A 23,683-nucleotide genomic window follows, 5' to 3' on the forward strand; every position below is an offset into this window, starting at 1 on the left:
GGTCCCTCGTGGTGCAGGCAGCAGCAGGGACTGCTCCAGCAGCGTGCTCAGTGCGCAGATACTGGCATGAACAGCAGTCAGGCTCGTGTTTTGTTGCTGTGTACTTGCAAGCATGCCGCTCCCATTTAAAAGAATGGTCCAAAAGACAAAGTTGACTAAACCCTGAGGTTAAGACACTTCAGTAGCACATGAAACAAGAGGTTGTTTTTTTTTGTTTGTTTTTTTTAAATGTCACTAATTCTTCTGGGAGGCCAGTACCTTGAGGAGGGTAACCCTGATGTTTATCATGCACCGAGCACTGGCTTCACAGAGAGCAGCCCTTTTGTCGCGAGTACCTACTAATCCCTCCTGAGCAGAGGAACGCCTGGCTTCCAGCACACAGTCCAGCTCAGGTGGCCTAAGCAGCTGAGCTCCAGCCAGCCAGAGACAGGGTCCTGCTTACAGCAGCTGTGGAGGAGCTCACAAGGTGGCTCCAGCCCATGTAAAGTTAATTAGCCATGCAGGTGGCCAGCCCTGGTCTCAGGTACTGGGTGGCAGGTTTAATTGACTGGTGTTTTCACAACAGTTTTACACCACTGCAGGGATTGGTTTAAGAACATGAAAAGGCACGGATATATGATCATGTGGGGAAAAGAAAAACAAAAAATATCATGTCTTGTAAAACAGGTTTTAAAGGAGAAAAAGACCATTGGAGAAGTAGAAGGACCATCTGTGTGAAAACTCATGAAAGCGGCAAGACAGAGATTGAAATGTTTGACTCTGCCATCCTGTTGATAAGGAACCCGTACAAGTCGCTCATGGCTGAGTTCAACAGGAAATTCGCTGGGCACCTAGGCTATGCCACGGACCGCAACTGGAAGAGCAAAGGTAGTGTGTCAGGGCACTCAGCGCTGCTGTGGACAGGGCTTGAAGCCAACTGCTGTGGCATTCTGTGACAGGGGTAACACCATGACAGCATACCGAAACCGCAAAGAGCACTGCAAACGCTCAGTGGGACTTGAGTCCCACCACAGCACAGGACCGGCCCAAAAGTGCTCAGACCTGCACTCTGGGAGTGGACACTGTTGGGCCATACCTCTGCTGCTGCAGAGAGGAGGGCAGCGTGGCAGCAGCACTGTGGCTGCAGGCAGCAGCAATATTGCTACCAAAGTACTGGGTGGCAGAGGAAACGCATCCAGGCACAAGAGCCCGCTGTGCAGCCCATTCACCAGGCTACGTGCCGCGAAGAAAGTTTGCCCCTGCAGCACGTAATAACCCAGAGAAATCTAATTTAAGATTTAGAGGATTTGATGGAGCGTGACTTTCCTGAAGGAAGTTTTACAGCACTGCACAGGTGCTACTGAACTGCAGATAAATAAGGATAATAGCAATAAGGAGACTTCAGATTCAGCATTCCTTGAACACATGAAAGGACTTCAGAGTATGACTGCCACACTTCATGCCTCTGACTAGCAAGCTGGATAGCAGGACTGGTTTCCCTGCTGCATACAGACTCTGCAGCACAGAAAGGATTCAGCACACATTTCTCCTCTTGTATGTTTTAGACATAACAGATATGGCTTGGCAAACCACATAGAACAGGGCTCTGGGGGTGGCAGGGAAGTGTCCTTTGTCACAGCATGTTTCTTTCCCAAGTTCATCAGTCACAACTCAAGACTGATTCATCAAAAAGCAGGCAAAATAGCCCATAGAAAAGAGAAAATAAAGACTGGAGGGAATGGCTTTCCTGTGCTACAAAACTACAAACTGTTATATTTCAGCCACAATTGCTCTTTGTCCAACCCAAAACCTTCAGCTCAGACTATCCTGAGCCTCAGAAAATTATCACAACCACCCAGAAGAGATTAAGGTGTCACCCAAGCCAATAGCGGGAAAGTAATTCAGTAAATTTTGTCCTGGTGATCCTGGTAAGTGACCATAAATCCCTCCCATGTGCCAGGAACCCAAGAATCTTCCCAATTAATCCTATATTCTTATCCAATCTCCCCAGAAGCAATCAAAATGATATATTATTCAACAAATCTGGAAGTGAGTGAGGAACACCTCAGGCCCCAGCGAGGATCAGGGTTTTGATGCTGCATGTGTGTGTATTTTTATATACACATATATGTAAATATAGAATTGCCCTGTCTCTTCTCAAACAACATTTGAAATAGAGGTTAAGGGTAGAAGACTACAGAGGCAAAAGAATCTTCTTGAAGTTATATGGCAAAGCACTGCTCAAACCAGTGTCCAAGCAGGACCTGCTCAGTGCCCCTTCACTGCTTTCCTCCAGTCACTTCTCCCTTCTCTTTTTGCCCTTCCCCCGCCCCTGCACAAAGCTGCCTGCTTGCGTGCTCAGAGGAGAGCTCAAGCTCTAAACGCAAGACACGTTAAAGATGCAAAGTTGCAAGCTCTGCCTGGCCTTGTCCTGACCCTCCCAAGGGGCTTCCCATACAGCTGAGTTTCTCCCAGCACTGTAATGCCCCAAACCTGCACAGTCCGGGTGACTGACGGGCAGCAGGGTTAGGCATCCACATTTGGGAACACTACACCATCACCACTTTGAACAGGGGAAGAACAGCATCTGCCTCCATACCCAAAGCTGGAAGCAGAGCTGCTGTACCTCTGCAGCTGGCCACACTGCCTTCTCCAGCGCACACCCACCCACCAATGTCATTCCATGGCCAGCACCTCTACTCCTGTACCAAGGTAAAATTTAGAAAACTGGGGAAAGCGTGGCTAACATTGTCTTATTTCTCTGCTTTTCCCATCATCTAGAGTGGCCTGATTTCGTGAACAGCTATGCCTCCTGGTGGGCCTCCCATGTCCTGGACTGGCTGAAGTATGGAAAACGCCTCCTTGTCATCCACTATGAGGACTTGAAACAGAGCCTCATCCCCAAGCTGAAGGAGATGGTGGAGTTCCTCAACATGACAGTGACAGAGGACCGGCTGCTCTGCGTTGAGAACAATAGGGATGGGAATTTCAAGCGGTCTGGTGCTAAGCAGAAGAATTTTGAGCCATTCACCCAGGAAATGAAAGATCTTATCAACAGATACATCCTGACAGTGGATGAAGCCCTGAGGGGAAGAAACTTCACAGGGCTACCCAGAGAGTATGTGCCAAGATGATAGTGTGGTAGCACTCAGCTATGTTTAGAAATATATATTTTTTTTCATAAAAAAAGACCTGTATAGCAGCTAAAGCAAAGATACTTGTGGAATCTGCTGAGTAGTGCAAATTCTCTCTACTCTTGGATGTTCTTCAGGGCACTAAGAGCTCCAAAAGACAAAACAAGGATAGAAACCAAGGCAAAGCTACCAGCGTCTGCCTGCGTGTGCCCCTCTGTGCACAAACGGCCAGAACTCCGCAGCTGCTGTGTGTGATGCTGCTCCTGCAGCAGGCATCCGCCACCAGGGTTGCTGGGGATTTCACAGCTACCGAGTTGGAAATGGGTATATGTAAAGGGAGAAAAAAAAGTCTTAACACTGACAAATGATTTTCAACGGAGCACTTAAGACAATAAATTCTGTTCTCAGCATGGTCCATGGCTTCCCTCTTCGGGTTTGCTGGCCAGGGCAGGCTCCAGGCTCCCTGTGGGAGCTGAAGCAAGCCCTTACCAGGCAGGGTGAGGGGATCAGGCCCCCCAGGGAGCACCGAGGTGGTCTTGACAGATGCTGAAGGCTGCACCACCACTCTCCAGAGCCAGCCAGCAAGGTGCTCGCCCCAGCTACTGCTGCTTGCTCCGCTTTGTGCCAGGGAGTACACGGTGCTCAACAGCCACCAGCGTGGAAGCCTATGAACGGCACAGCCTAAGGGACTGCAAGATGCTTCTGTTCGTGTGAAATAAAGGATTCCTTGAAAACCTGCCTGAAAACAGTAGTTTTAATAAAATAAGGAGTTTGTATAAAGGGAGCTGGGCTTCCTCTGCGTGTGTCATTTGTGCTTTGAAATAATAGTCCCATTCCACACACAGCTCCCTGTTTGTGCTTGGGACACTTCCCCCCCCAGCCTCTCCCCTCAGGTCTCCCCCAGCAACCAAACTACCTTGACAGTGGTGCAGTTACAGACAACTGAGCAGATTTACAACAAAAGCCAAAAATCTTCTGCCATTTACATGACAAACACAGCCAGAAGAAAATCAGCTTGATTCTGATGCTGAAAATCCACGTAAAGGCAAGTGGGGAAGAATTAAAAACAAAACACACACACACAAAACAGAACAAAGGAGGTTGTGGCAAATGATTTAGAAAGCTTTATTCAGCTTCCATTACCTGAACCCCACTTAATATTAATACCCAACGTTTTACTTTTTCACATAAGCTGCACTATATAATGGTTGTCACTAAAACGTTAACAGAAAAGATAATAGTAGGCAACCTTGACAAATGTCACTCCAAGTAGTTGTAAAACATCACTAAGAGTCAGACAACTGACAGAAAAGTAGAATCCCTAAAATCCAACAAGAGGAAAGCACTTTCTTTAAATAGCGAATAAGCATTCATATTCCTAAAGTAACACGCACACCGCACTGCACAATGCCTTCACATCAGCAAATACAAATTTCAGCCAGCTTGAGCCTTCCTTGCTCTCCCTGACTGGGGAGCAGCGTCTGGGCACCCCCAGCACTCATGCACCGGGACACGTGGTGGTGGCGCGAGGGCTTCCCACTGGCACCTTCTGCCTGGGGCTGCTGGCCCGCCACACGCGCGGGTCCGTGCCTTCAGAGTTCTCCCTGCCAGCCCCCTTGTAGTGGAGAACAAGCAACAAAGTGGGTAAATCTGGAAGCTGCAAAATAGGTCTATCACCACCGTTACTGTGACTTAAAAAAGAACAGATTCTTTTTGGACATAGGCATTAAAATGCTTTGAAGACCTGTTTGGGCACCAATTCCTGTCAGTGGATTTGGGCCATGTCCCATGGAATTTGAGCCCAGGCCTAGGCCAGTTGTGCAAATTCTTCACACGAGACCGCAGGCCAGAACTGTGGGTCCACCACAAAACATGAGGATTGTGAGAAAGACATTACATTGCCATTACATAGCTTGGTCTAAATTTATGGAATCATTTAAGTACATATATAGGTCATTTCACCACTGTAACTGGTGAGGATACAGACAGCTTGCAAACTCTCAAAAAGACTTTGTAATTATGTGCATGTCCTGTATTGAAGGCTCCAGGTGGCTAAAATTAGAACTGTAGAACATGAATATTCATAAACTCTGTGCATGCCAAAAATCAGCTCATTGTAGCTAACCAATACTCAATAAATGAGGTACAGAGGCTGCCTCTTTATCTACATTCTGTATGTAACATACACACTCACTTTATATACATAGGTATACAAACACATACGTATGTATTAGTTTGTTATACTAGAGTAGACAAGGACTTCTTGGGCCATTGCACACGATCCCTGCTGCTGCCTGCACCACTGCATGTAAGTTATACTCACAAATATACTGACTTCTAACTTAAAAAGAATTGCAGTATTTTTCAACCCTTTCTCTCCTATGAAGGCTGCAGAATTTTTGTCATCTAATGGTTAGGAGTCATCTACAAACTGAGAACTTAATACATATTTGTAACTCATGCTTCTCTTTTTTTCTTCTTTCCCCAGCATTATCTGTCAGTTTAAGTTGCCCTTCTTATTTATCCCCAGGTGTGCTCACAGACACTGATCACATAGCCTCTCAGGCTCCGTACTGCAGGTGTAAATAATCTGTGTTGCTTTTGCCTGTTATCCCAAGTCAGCAGCTCAACAGCATTTGGCAAGACAGAGATCTTTGCCACCGCTGACCTCAGCACTGCAGCAAGTTTGCACAGCAGACACTGATGCTCACATGCTGCACTGCACCATAAGAATTTTACACAAGTATTATGCCAATCCATGCAATATGAAAATACGCATTTCTTACAAAAACAGCGTGCAAGTTTCACTTAGTCACTGATAGATGCACGGACTCTGGTCAGACACACAGAAGAGGAAAGCGAAGCACCATGTGTGTCTAGTGCTGTCCAGGTCATAGAGAAAGGTTTTTTTCCTTCCCGAAGAGACCACCTACCACTGATCACAAAGGACTTCTGACAGATTAAGACTTGCAAAACTCGACACAAAAAGACATTTTCCTCATTCTTTCCACAACTTGATTTAGAGATTGCTCATCCTTTCCACTTCCCAAGGGATTACCTGTAAATAGAGAATATCCCAGAGTAACAGAATGTTTTAGATCCTCGTACACTGCAAGTTGCCCAGGTGGACCTCTTCATGTATTCAGACAGACAAAGCTGTGGTCTGAGTCCCGAACCCACCAGATTCGAGAGGACAGAAGGCCCCAAAGAAGCAAGCTGCTACAGCCAGTGCAGACTTCAGACTGCATTTTACCAGGACCCCCCTGCTTTATGCCAGGTCAGGGAATGACACTAGCAACAAATCTACTGTAATCAGTCTAATTCATTTGCAACTAGGTCTGTCACAAATAGAAGCCTAGTAGTGAAAGTTAGGTTTTATTGATTTGTTTCTCCTCCTGCATCTGTTTTAATGACACACAGGAGCAGATGAAGAAAACCACACACACACAAGCAATTTCCCTGCAAGGCAAATTTTCCTACACTCGGCAAGCTCTATGCTTATCATACTGAGCTTTAATTAACCAGGATATTTTGATCAGAAAAAATAAGCTATCATGCCATTAAAGCCATGTTGATGTTCACTCCACATACATTTTTGTTTTGTACTCAATAGTAGCATATTAGAAATAGAAACATGCATGCAATTCCCCCAAGCTTTCAGCTTTCTTCAGGAAGTTAAAGCTATGAGTCATAAGCAGGCAGCTAGAACAAAGCCGAGATGCTACATTTGAAGCAATTGTTTTGTTTTGTTTTTTAAAGGAGTTTAATACTTGAACTTTTCAAGCAAACCACTGTCATGATACACAAGCCGGAATCAAGACTCTCCATCAACTTGCAGCTACATTTTGTCTCACTGCCCACCAGGGTTCAGGTTACCCCCAGAGCAGCCCCCTTGGATCCTGACTGCTCTCATGCTCAGGCTATTGACTTGGGAGCTCAACATCAACCTCCAGCTGTCCCACTGGGCTCAACCTACTTCTCTGAATACACAAGTTACTGACGCTCTGCATTCCCCCTCTCCTTCCAGAATAGCCAGTGCTGGAACCCACAGGACAAGACATCTGCAGACACTCACCCACCGCTGCAACCTGTGCAAGGTTCATTATGTCAGTGAGCAATGTTCCCTGGGTGCTCAAGCTAAAAGCCCCAAAGATGATAGGCATATGGCCATGTTCCCTAACAAACAGACCCGACATAAAACATCCATACGAGCAAAAGCTTACCACAAACACACTGTAACAGCACAAAAACATTAATAACTTTGGGAAGGCTTAACTTGAAAACACAAGCAATGAATGCCCCACCATCCTTCATCAAAGCCAAGATCCTGGAAAACTTTTACATGGAGGTGGAAGATAATCCCTCTAGAGAGAGGAATTTTGTGGGTATCTGTTTAAGATCTGCTTACCTCTCAAGTGCACTTGCACTCTTCTAGAGAGAGGGAGGGAAAGAAAGAAAAAAAAGGTAAACCTGCCCAGGAAAAGAGGACACAATAGAAGAGAGAGAAATGGCTTTGCTTCCTGGAAACCAGCTGCAAGGTAAAACCTTTAAAGCAACACTTAAAATCATGAACATCATCACCAGCCTTCAAATGTAATTCAGCCATTCTGCATTGCTTTATTAATTTTCCATTAAACCATTTCTGCTGAAACCTATTATTCACTGCTAAGACCAAGCTACTACTCTACTACAGCAACGTTAACCTCCATAAAATAATTAAAGGATGGGTTTTCAGCAAGAGACCTTATGCATCACCTCTCTGGAACTTAATGTGCCTTTCAATGGCCTTGAATATAATGAGATGTTCAAATATAGAAGGTTGAGTTACTGCTTTTTTCAGTTGTGACATTTATGCAGCCAGAAATATCCAGCTTTTCAACTGTGTTACTTATAATTTACTTTTGACCCTTGTTAGTTGAGAGTAATCTTTAAGAAAGCTTCCCTTTTAATCTGATTTTTATATTAGCATTTAATTACTCTAACAAATTTGCAGATGTACAAATTAGAAAGGACCATAAGTCAGCTCTTGCCCTTTGAACCACAATGTCTTACAGAAAGGCATTTTTTTTTTCCAGCCTTCTTCATACTCAGACAAGCAAACATCTTTTTCCCAGCATTTGTTTTTCCTTATAACATCTCTATTCTCAATTAACAGCTCTCAGCTCAGAAGTTTTTCTTATTGCAATACTCAGTCCGCCACTTGTACACCACTGTTTGGTTCTAATCCACCAGGTTCTCAAAAGGTGACATAACGTGCACCTTCTCACAAATACAGCAACTCACACGCATGCTCAAGAAAATGCAAGAATCTTATCAGAAATTACATAATTTCCACACATGGGGCATAAGCACTGTAAATGGATCCAGTATGGACCAAGCCATCTGTAACAGCAGCAAAGAAAAAAAAAAAGAAAGCCTACTCTTAGTCACATAAAATGGTGTCAAACACTCCCGTAAATGAAAAGAAATATGATTAAAGTACATTATTAAAATGAAATGTTTTATGCAACAGTTAAAATGCTGTGATAGGCCTAAAGATTTTTAAATGAAATTAATTCTCATTAATGCTCTCCCATTTCATCAGGCCAGACTTCCTCCCCCCTCCATTCCCTGCAGAGCTTTGTCTCAGCCCCATTTTTGGAGCCTGCTCCTTGGACCACGGCCCAGCACAGGCTCCATCCCTTTCTGTGCCCTGCGCCAGGACCAGCCGTGGAAACAGCACAGGAAGCAGCCCTCACCTGGGGACCGAGCCCTCAGCACCTCCAGAAAGGCAGAGCCAGCTGCAGAGCCAGCATGGAGATGACCAGCACAGGGCTCCCACAGGAAGGGGCCATGAATCTCAGAGTTACTGCTGCCCCAGGCAGAGGACAGATCCTTGGAACTAGCCAGTGGCAGGAGAGGCCAATATTTAACCTACTTTTAAAGCATAAGGATGTGCCAGTGGAGTGCATCAAGCCTGCTCATTCCTGCCAGTGAAGCTAACTTCGCTTCACAGACAGCAGAGCAGGGGCCTGCTGAGGCAGTGCTGCACTGTTATGAGTGGGTTGGCAATAGATCTGGGGAACCTCAGCCAGCCGCAAGTCGCTGCAGGGACGACCTCCTTGCTACCCAAGTGCCTCCCGTATGACCAAGTTGCATGTTGAGGGCATTTGCCAAGAAATCCTACAGCCCCATTCCCTGGAGAAAGCCAGGGCTGGAGTAGGTGGCATCACTTAGCCCAGCCAGAAACCATCTCCTGCCCACCCTGGGGATGCTATTCAGTATTTTGCTGAGGTTCAAGGCTCACCCAAGCCTTGGCCAGTGATCCTTCAAGTCCTGCCCTTGTGCAGCGAGTAACATCTGGCTGCCCACCTGGCTACTGCTGCAGCCTTTCAGTGGTGCCGAGTGTGGAACATCGATATTTTCAGACTGGAGATGCTATGCAATCACAAGCTCTTAAAATTATCGAAAAGGAGAATGATTTCCTCATGTGGACCATAGTAGAGAGATTTTTCAAGGTCAGTTCTGTATCAGTGGGGTGTGTCAGAAGAAATACTGCGTAAATAGAGCACTTCCTGCAGATATGCATTGACTGGATTACAAGCAATTATCATAAAACCACTGCAGAGGCAGAACAAACGATCATAGCCTTTGTTTTTGTAAGAATGGTTGAAAGTCTGCATTAACCTGTAATGCTTCTAAAATAAAGCACTTAGCACTGCCTTAGCAAAATTACACAGCTCATTTCATAGAAGAAAATTCATGTCACAATGGATAAAAAATACAGATAGGGGAATGATTTAAAAGAAACACCTCGCTAATGACAAGAACATTTCTTTGACGAGTGGGCTTATAAAGGAGCAGTCTGAAGTAAAACTGCATCCTTCATGAAGCATCAAATATGCTGGAAAATAAGCCAAATCTTCCATGCTGACATACTCTATTAAAATGATGCTGTGGAAAATTGTTATACACATGCAGGTATGTGTGCACATAGCCACATGCACCATCGGGGTCCTGTCCTTCAGACAGGGACCAGGAGGTTTGGCCTTGCCTCTGGTCCCCTCGATGGAGAAGCCAGTGTGGGGCCACCGCACTGCCTCGGGGTGTGCAGGGCTGGGACCCAGCCCCAGGGCAGCCCCATGCCCCTCCACGACTGGAGCAGTACCTGCAACTGAGCAGCCTCCCAAGGGACCCAGGTACTTCTGCATTTTAGCAACTGCACTCCACCTTTTTTTGTTGTTGTTAAACGATTGTGCAGAACACTTGTTTTCTTCGAAACTGTATTTCTTTTGCAGCCACTCTGTTAAATGGATTCCACTGTGCCTGTTTTATGCCTCTCTTCATTCCAGCAGAGACTAAATTAAGCTTTGAAGTTTAGTGAGAAATCCCAATGGCATAAGACTTCAATGTTATTTCCTGAATCTTGGAGAATTAAAAAAGGTAAAGTACAAAAGGAAAAAAAAAAAAAAAACACTCTTCTGTTGTTTTCTACAGCTTGATTCTGAAATGACTGGCTTTGAAAATAACCTTAGTGCCTAACTTTATGCATTATTCATATATATATTAAAACATGTAAATACAGTTTTCAAAGGTTAAATAAAACTCCTTGCCTATACAGGTCACAATTATTTAACATTTTGATACAGCAACTTACATCATAAATATTAAATAGCAGAGAAGGGAAAAAAGGTGACCCCAAACAAACATGTATTTTTCTCCTCAATATTGAACATGTACATATCACTCAGAAATCTGCCAGACTACAAACATGGAGGTCTTTTCCAACTTTTATGATTCTAAGATCATCTAGCCCAACCTTCTTCGTAACACCAATATTACCCACAACATGCATCAGGTTTTCAAAAAAAAAAAAAAGTTAAGCGTTTTAATTTTGCCTAACACTGTGTAGCTGCAGGTTTGTCATTGACTAAGGATGCAGTCTGCCAAAATGTCTACTTGCAAGTATTTTTCTGGCATAGTAGTAGTCTGAGAGGATCAAATAGGAGTATCATTTTAGTTTTTAGAAATAATGATGACAATTTAATCCCAATTAGAAAACAGCAAATTAAGTACCTCTGTTTTATTACTACAACAATAAATATGATGCACCTGGAGTGGACCTATTATGCATTAGTCTGGACTAACTTAAGGCTGTGTCCTCCTATATTGCTGACCTGATGTACCATACAAAAATCTGGAGATACCGTGAAGTTCAGACAAAATTGTCTCAAGGAGCAGATCAGGTGATGATTAAAGTAATTTTTTTTTGTTGTTGTTTTGTTTTTTAAACCATCCCCATCTGGTGGACCTGGGCTCCTGCTGCAGCCAGGCTGGGATGTTGCTGTAGGTTACGCTGCTGGCATGCCCCTTGAAACAGAGCTACTGAAAGGTTCCATAGAGCAAACAACATAGTCAAGCAGACACAGCCCTTATTACCCAACGTGCTTGTCTTACAGGATATATTGCTGGAACCTGTTCCGCCAGCAGTGGCTGGAGGCATGGAAACTAGGTGAGCATCCCCACAGTCTGCAGCAAGCATAGTAACTGATACAGCACCAGTGTGCATGGCTTGCTTGAAGGAGAGATTGCACCTCAAGCTGAGAGAGACATAGCAAGCACAAACATTCCTTGCCTAAAGGGCCTTTTCCAAAAAAGTGATAGTCTTATGTATTTGCTTATTTTAATGGCTGCTGTAAGAGGCTCCAGTAAGCCTCTCGTCTTTAAACCAAAAGTTCCTGTAGCAACTCACATAGCAAAAAAAACATGGAATATTGGCAGTGACACACACAGGAGGAGGAGATTTCTGTGAAGGTGTTCACTTGTAATTGCCTCAACTAGAAGAGCTTGCTGGGAGATTATATGACATTAAAATTAAACATGACTAATTTTAAGCTTCCACTATGAAATTTGATGGCCATTTTCTAACCCTTTCTATCTACAGCAACATAGTTCTCACCAGTGATCTCTAACATGTGTAAGAGAAGCATGCAAGAGGAACACTAATGGCTTGCTACTAAAATCTCTATCGTCTGCAAGGGCGAATACGTACATAAACACTGAACGTGAGAGTCCATGTTTCCTACTGTACACAAGCAAGCCAGGAACACAGTAGAAAAGCAGAGTAGTAATGGCAGGCTGCACAACATACTAGGTCCCTAAAGTCCCTGGAGTGGGCGGAGTAGTTCGCAATGCTAAATACCTATACAGTGGAGAAAAGAGACTTTAAAGTTTCATAGAAACTAAAATAAGTTGCTTTCTCAAATGTGATTGTAACAAACAAACAAAAAAAAACAAATTACTCATCAGGGTAAGTCTTCCTCATGCTGTGACACACCAACTAGACAAATATTCTAAATACCTAACGCCTCTGCAAATTCTGTGTTCTTTGGTCGAAGACACCATTTCACCCACTGCTGTCATTACTAAACTTCTGTATCAAAGGCAGAAACAGGCCTGGGCTTTCAGCATGCATTCATTTCTTCTTAGGTTCATTCAGAAAGGAGAGAGGCAAGTTCTGCCTTTGACAACTCTTTATCAGGGGTGAACAGGATTAATCTTAATTGCCAGGGACAGAAATCCTGTTAGGCTATCCAGTCCAGCAATTTGATAGCACTGGATATTCCCCCAGGCTCCTAGTGCTTTGTTCAGGCTGTCTTTGAGTTTTGTGTTGATGCCCATAACTAGTACGTAGCACCTCAAGCTAATTGCACTGCTAAGGAATGTCAATACATCTCACGGACCCTCTGGCTCCCTGGCGCAGGTCACTGAGGCATACTGGGCAGCGGTGTGGTGCCTCACATCAGAAGCTGACAAGAACATTTCTGGCTGCATACTCCTCCTGCCTTGTCAAAAGCTGCTGATGGAAAAAGACAACGTGCAAAGTGTGCCAAATTAAGAAAGTAGACTGGGGGGGAGAGAGACAGGGAATGCAACTGCTAAGTAGCATTTATAAAAAAAAAAAAAAGCTTTGTTTTAGTTCAAAGTATGTTAAGTTTACAATTTCAGCTTATGGTTGTTTTAGAAATGACTGAAGGTGAAGCAACATCTTACCAGCCTCTTTTCTTGCTCAGACTAATTACTTTCATGCACACACAAATTGTCCTTTCATCTCTCGTTTAAAGTAACAGCAATATGAGAAAATGAAGAAGTATAAACAAATTGAAACCTCGTATTTATTCTGGGACAGCAAACTAAGTTTTCCACTCAGATCCATGACAGCTATAAGTTCTGATTTTTTTTTTTAACATTACAAACCCTTACAGAAATTCTATTTAGTCTCCAGATACAGTAGGTATAACAAAAATATTTTCCAAGTATCTTCTGCATTATTTTACCAGGGATTGTTGACAATGTTTTATTTGTTATTACCATAAATGTGTGTCCAGTCATCGGTAGAACAGAATGTTTAACTCGTAGTGTAAAACTACTTTGTTAACCTCCTTACAGAAATTCAGGAGACCAAACAACTTAGAAAGCTTCAGAGCTCTGCTGTGCCCCTGTCAAACTCATCTTCAAAATGCAGAACAAGTTCTCATCAGCTATAAAAGTATTTCAGGCTGTTTTAGGTAGAGGACTTAAACCAGAGGACTGATTTTAAAAGCATACATTTAATTAGGGCAAGTAACAATCCTGCTTGTTAAGTTTGAGACTATCTCTGTGGAAAAAATTGATAACCCAGATACCTAAAGTTCAGTAAACATCACATGGCACAAGACAGGACAGAGGCATTTGCTTTTTGTTCAATGAAATCTAGCTACCAGGGATTGATGCCTGCAGCCTGGAGCTGCAAATATTGGGAAGGCATCACAAGAAACCTCATTTCCACTGAGCCTCTACAAGAAGCTGTTTGATTATGGATGACTTGAACTAGAGCAACCAGAATTGTTCCTCTATATATCAGAACATAAAAGTCTCGTCTATCCCATCATTATCAGTGCTGGAAGCATAGTAAATTTTTAATTTTTTTTAAGTAGAATGAAAAATCAGAATGTTTTCTATTTAACTAATCTGAGAATTAATTAAAATAAAGATTAACTGTCAGTTGTGAGCATCAACAAACACATTATACTAATAACAGCTTATTACATTATTTTTCTGCTAGAATGCAATATTGATTAGAAATCCTTGGAATGGAACAAACTGAATATTTGAGCAAATTTAGTAACAACTGTTTTCTTATAAATGCAGGTGCTTATTGTTTAATTTGAAGGGAGCATGTGGGTGAGATCCAGGTGTGGGGGCCCAGTGCAGCCACAGCACTGCTGAGCAGCTGCCACCAGCCCCAGCATCCTTCCCCATACCTGATGCCCAAGCTCACCCCAGAAGCCACATGTTGAGCCCAAATGCAGGACCAGCTCCTGGCCCACCAAGGGCTGCTGCCAGCACTGCACGTCCATCGAGACGCACGGACAGCTCTCTATGCGCGGGGACTGATCCCACGAGAACATCGATGGTGCTGAGCCAATACCAAGAAAATGTGCAGAAGTAACAACAGCATCCAGAGATTAGTCACCCTCTACCGCAGACATTGAATTCACTGTACCTTGCACTTAAATTTCTGGATACCACAGCTACAACTTAATCAGTGCTGAGATCTTGGAGTAATTAGCTTATCCTAACTCAGTAACACAGTTTCCAAACAGCTTGCTGAAAAATCATACCCAGCAAGAGAGGTAAATTCCACTTGTTTTGCAGTGTGTAGTAAAAAATGTCTCTGTGCTGACCATGAAGAACTCTCCTGTGCCACAACAGCATGATTTGGGCTAGATGCCCGTTTCAATCAGCATTGTTAACAGCACAGAACAGCCATCCTCTTCCAGTGGGTCTGGCTCTGGGTCTTAAAACAGTCAGTGCACACATTTAAATTAGGAACAATAGTACACACATGCTCTATAAATAATTTTCAGTGTATCACCAACATACAGAAAACTCAGAAGGCAGACGAAGACTTTGATAGCATCCATGTTTCAAACCATTCCAACTTTCTTCATTTTTAATTTCTGTATTATTTATGCTGATTTAAAATTTACTAATACTACTAATCCGGTTGCAGACTCTTAAATTAAGTACCTGTAAGGGCGAATGGGGATGGACACTAATAGAACTATACTACCAAATACCAGATCGGCTTATTCTGCTTGAGCTATGTGTAAAATACACATTTTGTTTCAAATGCACCACAAAGACCTTAAGAACACCTTTTTTGGATCCAGTCCCAAAGCTGACACATGCTGAAAATCTCCTGCTTTCAGCCTGGTGACTGCACCAGGCCCCAGAGCCCCGCAGGGTTGCAGCCCTGCTCTGCCATGCACAGTGAGAGCACGGCCCCAGCACCACAACCCAGGGCTGCTGCGGGTCAGCCCCTGCCCACATGCACCACTGCCCTGCCCAGGGTTACAGAGGGTACCAGGGCAAAGAGGAAATCTGAGGAGAGACTGCGAGAAGAGGCAGTCTAGGGACACTGAAAGCACCTGCTTTCAAGTTACAGAAGAAAACATTAATGCACTCACTTGAAAGCTGGGCCACTGAGTTGCATCTGCTAAGCTTAAATTCCCTTTTGTACCTACCACGGCCAAGTTTACAAACAGCAGTTCTGCTGTGTTACTGAGTACTTGCTCTTACAGGAAGTCAAGAAAAAAGAGCAAGCAGGTTTTTAGTAATTTGTCTCAATGTAGGCTTTAAACCCTCAATTTATCTCTGTCATTGCTAACATTTAGTTTAATCTGTTGCTCTGTTTCTTTCTCACTGCTAAGAATCCCAGAAGGAACTAATATACATAAAGAACTGAATTTCAATTAATGCAGGCTCTTGCTAATTTTTCCAGCACATAACTAAGAAACATTTTAACTCACTATTTTCTCATTGCTGAGCCTCTAGAGAAAACGCTTCCACACTTTTATTTTTATGCAAGTTGGTATTTATCACCCAACGTGGCAATGGCATTGCTTGCAAACCAAACCTTCATGGTATTGACTCTATCTTCTACCTTCCCAGAAGTAAATATTTAAATTAAAATGAGAAGTAATTTAAATATTAGCATGAGGTTTCCAAACCAATTTAAATAATGCCCCAGCTGCACATTGCCCAGTTCTTGTCTGGTTCAAGAGTTTTAAAGGAGAATATACAATATTAACCAAACACATTTCATATTCCTTCAATACAACACCACTAACATGACTAACACCAAGGCAAACGTGAAAAATACAGGTATTTGTGTTCACCAGAGGAGGAAGAAACAATGTCTATGGTACATTTAAACAGACTTGTCGCATTCTTCTGTAAAGATAGACCAAGCCTGTAGCGTCAGGGCACGTCACAGGGGAAGGGGCCGTGCAGAACATGCGGCTGGGACCCAGCTCGGATGGCAGCCTCAGCTTTCTCAAGGAGGGTAACACCGAGTACATGGGTGTTATGAGCAGGGCCGAGCACCTCACCAGCCTGGTGGCTATGCTCAACAGCCAGGAAACCATCTGACACAGCACATGCATTAAGGTAAATGCAATTCCCCCAAAGACAGCTGGATTTCTAAACAGTACATTTTCACTTTTTGATAAAGCCATTAAAAAACTCAGTATGCTCCCCTTACTGAATCTTAACCTCTTCCCCAGCTGAAACCTTTACCAGAGCTCGAAACAGAACAAATGAGAACATTTTACTTACCAAGAAAAAGGGATGTTTGATAAACCTGTAAGACCGGTCAGGCCTGCAGCTGTTGAGCGTTCCCATCTAGTCAGGGATTTCCTCTGTTGCCATTCAGCCTCAGTACAGGCCGACAGAGCGCAGCAGAAGCACTGCTGAGAGCCCCTCTGCCCCCAGGCCACCAGCCCGAACTCCCTCCTGACAGGGGAGCCAGGCTCCGAGCCCACCGCTTCACCCACCTCTCCAGCACGGCAGGACACAACTAGCGCCTCACTGAGGAGAGGAGACTGCCCACCCCCGGGAACACCCCCCTCACCAGCCCCTTATTACCATGTCTGAGACGCAGCTGGCGTGCCAGCAGGCAGGTGAAGCCTTTCTAAACTAAGCTGGTTAACCCTGGTGGGAAAGGGAAGAGAAAAGACTCCTTCCTTCGATGACTGACGAACAGTAGAGAGCATGAACTTTTTGGTGTGTTGTTGACAAGAGTAACTCATGCTGATGCTGCTTTGTTAAGGCTACATGGCCCTTTTGGGAAGGACACCAAGTTTGGTTGTGATACTAAGGATGATGAGCCTTGGGGCCAAAGAAAAGCCCTTGGCTACATCATACTCACCCAAAGCACAGTGGCCAAGTCTGTTAACTTCTCAACAAAAAGCCAAAGCGCACTAACACCAGCTGGGAGGTGATGCCATATACTCTCATGATGGTTACAGATCAGGCACTTTTATTGCTGCATTTAATTTTTTAGCCATGACACATCCCGCCAAGTTGCGAGCAAATGCCCTTTGGGACGTACCCAACTGTGCTGACTGCCGGGGGACAGGGTGCAGCCGGTGGGGAGCAGAGCTGCCAGGCAACAGCCACGGAACTGCAGAGCCTGCCAGCACCCCAAGCGGCTGAGAGAAACAGCCCCACCACCGGCATGGGCGCACACACACCAAAATCATTGCAAACCAGGGGACTCAAAGCCAAAACACAGCTCGTAGTGTTAGCCTGCTTTCAACAGCAACATAAACAAAATACAGCCCCAGCCTAAGGAAAGAAAACGTACCAATTTAGGTAATAAGGCCAGGTAGAGCTTTCTCATATTGCCTCATTTTCTGCCAAATTAAAAAGAACCTTCTGAATATTTTCTTTAGTGAACAATGTTTTCTTTCTAACAACTCAGTCTAGAAATAACTGCACTGCTATCTGATGAGCTGACAGATAACGGACCATTCAGTCTCTTTCCAGCACTGGTACACGCTTTGCATTTCTCCTTTGTGCTGCTAATTGACAAATCTCCTATATCTGCACTCCAGTCAGATTTCTTCCTCGCTGTTTTCCTCATAAAGTAGTGCTGTGTATCTTCTGAATGTCTGTTTATTACCCAAAATAAACAAGACTGTACAAAAAAGGTCACACGTCCTCTTCAGCTTCCAAAATTAATCATGTTTCTCTTTATCTTTAAAATGTAATTTAAACCACAGTTGAGAAAGCTGCTTTAAAATATCACATTCTTCCCTTATGAAATCTTTGAGAACTCTTAATTTCATGTTAATGTGCAACAAGTTTCTTCACCATTTCGCAGTTTTAGGGGAACGTGGTATTTTCTTTTCGCAAGAATTGGGCCTAAAACTGTGCATGTGCTTGCTGCAGAATGGATGGAGATGTCACCACTGCAAGCTACTGCCTCGGGTGGCTGAGAGCACTTGCTGTACCTGGTAGTGCTGGGACAGGGTGTGGGGCTGTCTCCTGACACAAATCAGCAGATTTTTATCTCCTTCGCTTTCCTGCTAAATCTTCATCTCCCTGTAATGTGTATATTCACACAAGAGCTAATGGACCATGTTTAGCAGTGTGAAAGTTACATACATGTGAATATTTGCAGGATGCTTTTCATTACCATAGTGCCTGTTATTCCCTATCCATACAGTGCTTAGATTTCTGGTAATACAGCCAGGAATCATACTGTCAACCCCTGAATGAAATAACTTTTAAAAACCATTTATGGGTTTCATTAAAAGTCACAAGTGTCTCCAGCAATCGATAAAGCAAGCTTGTTGGAACTGTGGAAAGACTCCAAACACACAAGATGATCAGGCTGGATTTCCTACAAGTCAGGCACGTGCACTTTGAATATCCTGTGGTCCATAAATAGATTTTGGAAAGAAGCCAGAAAGCTTACAAAATGGTGACTCCATTAGTCCAAAGGTGCCATGGAACTCCATTTTCACCACGGTAAGTGCAAGGGTGCAGCCAGTGATCGTTAAAGGGTAGGAGCATTTGGAAACACATTTGAAGAATACTCCTCGGAAAGAAATCTCCAGCTGGAGAGCTGCACCAAGTCATTATTGGAACTAAACTAATGGAACAGCCATTAATAGGCAACATCAAAGAAGCAAAAACACAATCTGACCTTCCCAGGACTAAAAATGGTCTCTTCGGTTTTCTCTGAAATTGACTAAACTAAAAGCCTACTGTTAGTTCTCCTTTATCTTCTGTAGGCTTTTTGTTCTGCAGATTCTGCACCTGACACTTTTAAATTTTGTCCAGCTCTACCTTACAACCTAGCACAGTTTCCACAATGAATCCTAACAGCAACTTTGAAAGCCTGATACAGAAGACAAAAGGCTGCAGAACTTGGGCTGGAGTCTCACCTTCTGAGAGAGGCAAGCATTTCCCCGTGAGGTTAATTGTAAGGATGCATTGTAAAGGATGCCTGGCTGGCCAGGAACACTTGGCTGCGGCTCCAAAGTCACTTGAGAACACCTGCAGGAGCACCAAGCTCCAGGGCAGCACAGGGAGGGAAGGGAGCAAGGTGGTAGCTGGGGGCACAGACAGGGCCCCCGCTGCCACTGTCCTTTGGGAAGCTTATGCAGAGTTGTCGGTGACAGCAGGACAGTCAGTCATCAAAATTGCCTGAGATGAACCAGGTTCAAGGCAAAGATGCTCAGCAAGAATTTTACTGCCAGCCCCCGCAGCAGCAGAAGGGAATCTTGTCCACAGCAACATGTCATGGATTTGGCAGTACTTTACTTTTGCTGAAAGAGAGCTGTTGCCTCTGCAAAACACAGGGAATCCCTCAAGGAGCAGAGCATACCAGGGATTACTCAGAAGACTTTGCAAGTCCAAGCCATTCCCCCCCCACCCCCTTTTTTTTTTTTTTTTTTAAACACCTTTCTTTAGGAGTGAATCTCAGTACACCTGGTGGGCACAGTTATCACCTCTTGGGGAAAAAATTACGCAGTAGCTGTCTTAACCTCTGAAATGGGACTGAATTCAGATGAGTCTGCCATCACATTACATGGCTCTGAAGTCAGTGAACCTACTTTTCAAGGGCTGTTAAATGTCATTTCTTGAGTTGCAAAGCATCAGGCCTTGGAGACCTCAGGTGCTACAGGGGAAGCCATGGCTCTCATGGCTGTGCATCTCACCTGCAGCCCAGGGGACACAGCCTCCACTTGTGGCCATGCTGGCTGTTAACGTACTTGGCTCGAGCTCAAAGGGGGGACCATGGCCCCTGAACCACAGGAGGATATCTGCACCACTTTGTCACCCCATGATATAGCATGCAAAAGCAGTCAGCAGACTCAAGTCCTTAAGACCCAAAATTCATTTGTATTTCTGGTCTTGGCATGCCTTTTTTTTCTTTTTTTTTTTTTAAAAAAAAAAAAGAAGGCATGGGCCTCCACCTTCAAGGCACATAATGATCATGACCCAGGCTAACTCCAAGACTCTCTGAAGCTCTCAGCAGTCACATACATCCAAGTCATAGCAAAGGTCCCACAGGAAAACATTTTTACTTTTACCTTGCGTCAGGGGTCCTCAGGAGGTTTGCCCAAGTCTCAGCATGCTCCTGAATTATCTAAGCAGCACAGGAGCACTCGTTGCTACCACGACATGCAAGCTGTGCAGCATCCTCAGGCTTGTCATCCCTGATCCATTTTAATGGTAGAAATAAACCACACAATGAATATTAGTATTGCTGCATAAGCATTGGCACCCTGAAAAATTCTAGTAATCATTACTAGTGACATAATGCCATGTTGCTGGAGAAAGAAAACAGTCAGACACACACAAGTGGTTTTCTAATCTGCAACCCACTCATGTGTTAATTAGACACACTGGTCTGATTGAAAAAGTGGCGTTGTGCACTTTTTTCATTGTTACTAAGCTGAAACTATAGTTTTCCAATTAGCAACAACAACCCTTGCATTTCAACCTTACGAAACAAGCACACGTGGTCTTGTTCACATGTGTATATATAAAGGAGAGAAATAAACCTATAATAAATGAATGGATAATTTTGTTCATATATTAGTTTTTACATTTCCAGATAAACCTAAGAGCCTGTAGAGTTTCTGCCACATTCCCAAAAATAAATAAAAAAAGAAATCTTCCTTTCAATTCTACTTTCTCAATTTTTCCAGGAAAAATCTCTTGTTTTTTCCAGAAACATTTTGTTTATCAGTTCTTCAGTTTGTGCCTAATTTAATGAGGTTTAAGCACAGTTTACTCTTTTTCTGAAGATGATGACATATAGCACCCAAGAAAAGCATTGTCAGTCACTAAATTGTAATAAGTAAACAGCAGTTGCCAGGTATAAATCCACAAGACATTCCATTTTCTTCTAAAAACACTGTGTTGTTTTTTTTCTTTTCCAAAGTTGTATTTTCAAAAAAATCTATGAGTTGGAACTTCTAGTGCTCCCGTTATCTTTGGCTCAGCCACTTGCATGGGCTGCACATTGCAGGAGCCAGGGAGTCCTCCCCAGAGCCGTGGCCACCTGCTGCCCCCCAACTGCATGCAGCAACGCCAGGGCAGGCAGCGCTGCCCACGCCCGCACTCTTCATCCTCAGCACAGCCAGCCACAGCACTGTCCTGTTAGTCAGGGACGGTCACCACTGCATGCATTAACTCAGACATTCAGTGGAAATACACTTACGATGTTTTCTACTAGAAATTATTTATTCACCTTGGGTAAAAGGCCAGAGTCAATTTTTTATCAATTTTTTAAGTTTGTTTCAATTTTGTTTCAGCTACAACTGATTTATCAACAGTCTTGCATTTTGTAAGACTCTGGAATTTTTGCATTATTCAAAGGCAATCCTCTCTGTAATCATTCTTTATAACAAATAGGGAGCATATGAGATTACCTTTAACAAGAAAAAAACGTGTATGTGCAATAGCTGATGTGCTCAATAGAACACGTGCCCCATTAGGGCCATGAAATGCTTGCAGTCACTGGAGATGCAGCCAAGTTTTTTGAGCCTATGCTCATTATCTCACTAATATCTGTATCAGATTGATTTAAGGCATTAGAAGAATTAGCAAACATAATAGGAAACAGTCAGAATTAGTAGCCTCTGAGGAAATCTCTTCCAAATGGCTTGTGGTGGAAGGTAAGACGAGCGAGATAAGGGGAGAATAACCAAGAGTTTCTTGGATAAAATAAATTTAAGGAGAGGCTTTGGGAACACTGAGCTACTTTCCTTCTGGACTGGTTTCCACTCTCATTTCCCAAGCTGAGAAGAAAGCAGAGAGGGAGGCTTCCCCATGGGCTCCCAGCAGGAAGCTCCATCCAGAAGGAGACATCTACCAGTGGCTGTCCCCCATCCTGTACAGAGTCTGATTACTTCCTCGTCTCTTTCCACAGAACCTGGAAGTTAAAATCACCTCTGGGAAGAATATGCAAGTAAAACACAGGTTCAATTGCTAGTGTCTCAAGAACTGCAGAGCCAGACTAGAAGTCCTGCAGGTCCCAGCACGGGGCGTTGAGCCATTCCTCCTTGGAGGAGGCTTGATCCAAGAGCAGTGTCTTTTTCAGGGCACAATGGAATATCTCCCACGCTCCAGCTTGAAAAAATGCTGTTAAAATAGGTGGCATTCAACCTCATGCTTAAAGAGAAACACATGAATAAGTGTTCCACATGCTGTATTTAACAATAATCTAATTATGTTAGGTGTTTTCATCAAATTATAAATGTATTCAAAACTCCTTTGCTATTTATAATTGATGCAAATGATGAAAGGCAGTCAGTATGAATATTTTTTTCCTATTTAAGAGTTGAAATCAGTTTTTGGTTTTCCAAAAGGATGAAAAATTCCCTTCACAGAAGAGATGGCTTAATATGGTCATATAAATAATGTAAAATTGCAAATTGAATTTTTTTACATAGCCAAAGAGCATGCTAGAAGAAAATCAGAATCATCAATGAATAAACAAAATATTATTGAGCCACAATGCTCTCTTGTAGTCATTTAGGTCTTCTCAAAAGCATTGCAAGAGACATTTTCATCTGGTGAATTTAGTTTTCTTGTCTGTGACAGAGGAAGTTTGAAGGAAGCAAGGAAGGAAGAGGAAGTTACTCTTAGAAATTGTATTGTCAGTGATCTTCTGGATCACTAATTTATTCATAGAGCCACAGCTTAGTTTTTATTTACCTGTGCATTATGCTAGCATCTGGGCCATGGGAGGAAGGGGCAGACTCTGCCCCAAAACTCTGCGAACTAGAAGAGGCTGCTCTGCCCAACGCATCTGGGGTGCTGCCAGCTGAGGTGCCACCACAGAGCAGTGGCTGTGTCAACAGGATGTGCCCATCAACAGAGATTCAAACATAAATGAGGTTTGAACATAAAGGTTTTTCTGAGCCCACAAAACAGGCAGGAAGATCCCTTGGTGGGATTTTGGTACTTTTGCTCATAACCTCCCGGAGCACCCCCGGCGGGACATCTGGGAAGGAGGGGGCTCACCCGGTCCCCTCCCTGAGGCAGGAGCCCATCCCAGCCTGACTGCTCACCCGCACTGGGGCAGCCCCACTCCCCGACAGCCTGGAGGCGCCTTGCGGGGAATGCGAGTGGCATTTGCAGATTCCCAAACGTCCCAGAACTGTTACAGGCAACTGCAGTACAAATAAGAACAAAGTATTTGAGACTGGAATTAAAGAGCAAGAGAAATTTACTTAAAC

General features: G+C 43.8%; 1 protein-coding gene and 1 long non-coding RNA gene across 3 annotated transcripts in view; one reads left to right on the forward strand and one right to left on the reverse strand.

The window, feature by feature from the left end:
* Positions 1-5,257, forward strand: part of WSCD1 (WSC domain containing 1) — a 31,278-nt gene extending 26,021 nt beyond the window's left edge. The window contains 2 exon segments of the mRNA XM_040532306.1: positions 667-867; positions 2,761-5,257. Coding sequence (XP_040388240.1) covers positions 667-867; positions 2,761-3,113 — 554 coding nt within the window. The 3' untranslated portion in view covers positions 3,114-5,257.
* LOC121057733 overlaps positions 1-23,613 on the reverse strand; it is a 175,622-nt gene extending 152,009 nt beyond the window's left edge. For both annotated transcript variants that reach the window (XR_005813914.1, XR_005813911.1), the window contains exon 1: positions 23,516-23,613. This is a non-coding gene — a long non-coding RNA (uncharacterized LOC121057733). The remainder of the gene's footprint in view (positions 1-23,515) is intronic.
* Positions 23,614-23,683: the final 70 nt, after the last annotated feature.

The sequence above is a fragment of the Cygnus olor genome, chromosome 20 (assembly GCF_009769625.2).
Source record: "Cygnus olor isolate bCygOlo1 chromosome 20, bCygOlo1.pri.v2, whole genome shotgun sequence".
Lineage (NCBI taxonomy): Eukaryota > Metazoa > Chordata > Aves > Anseriformes > Anatidae > Cygnus > Cygnus olor.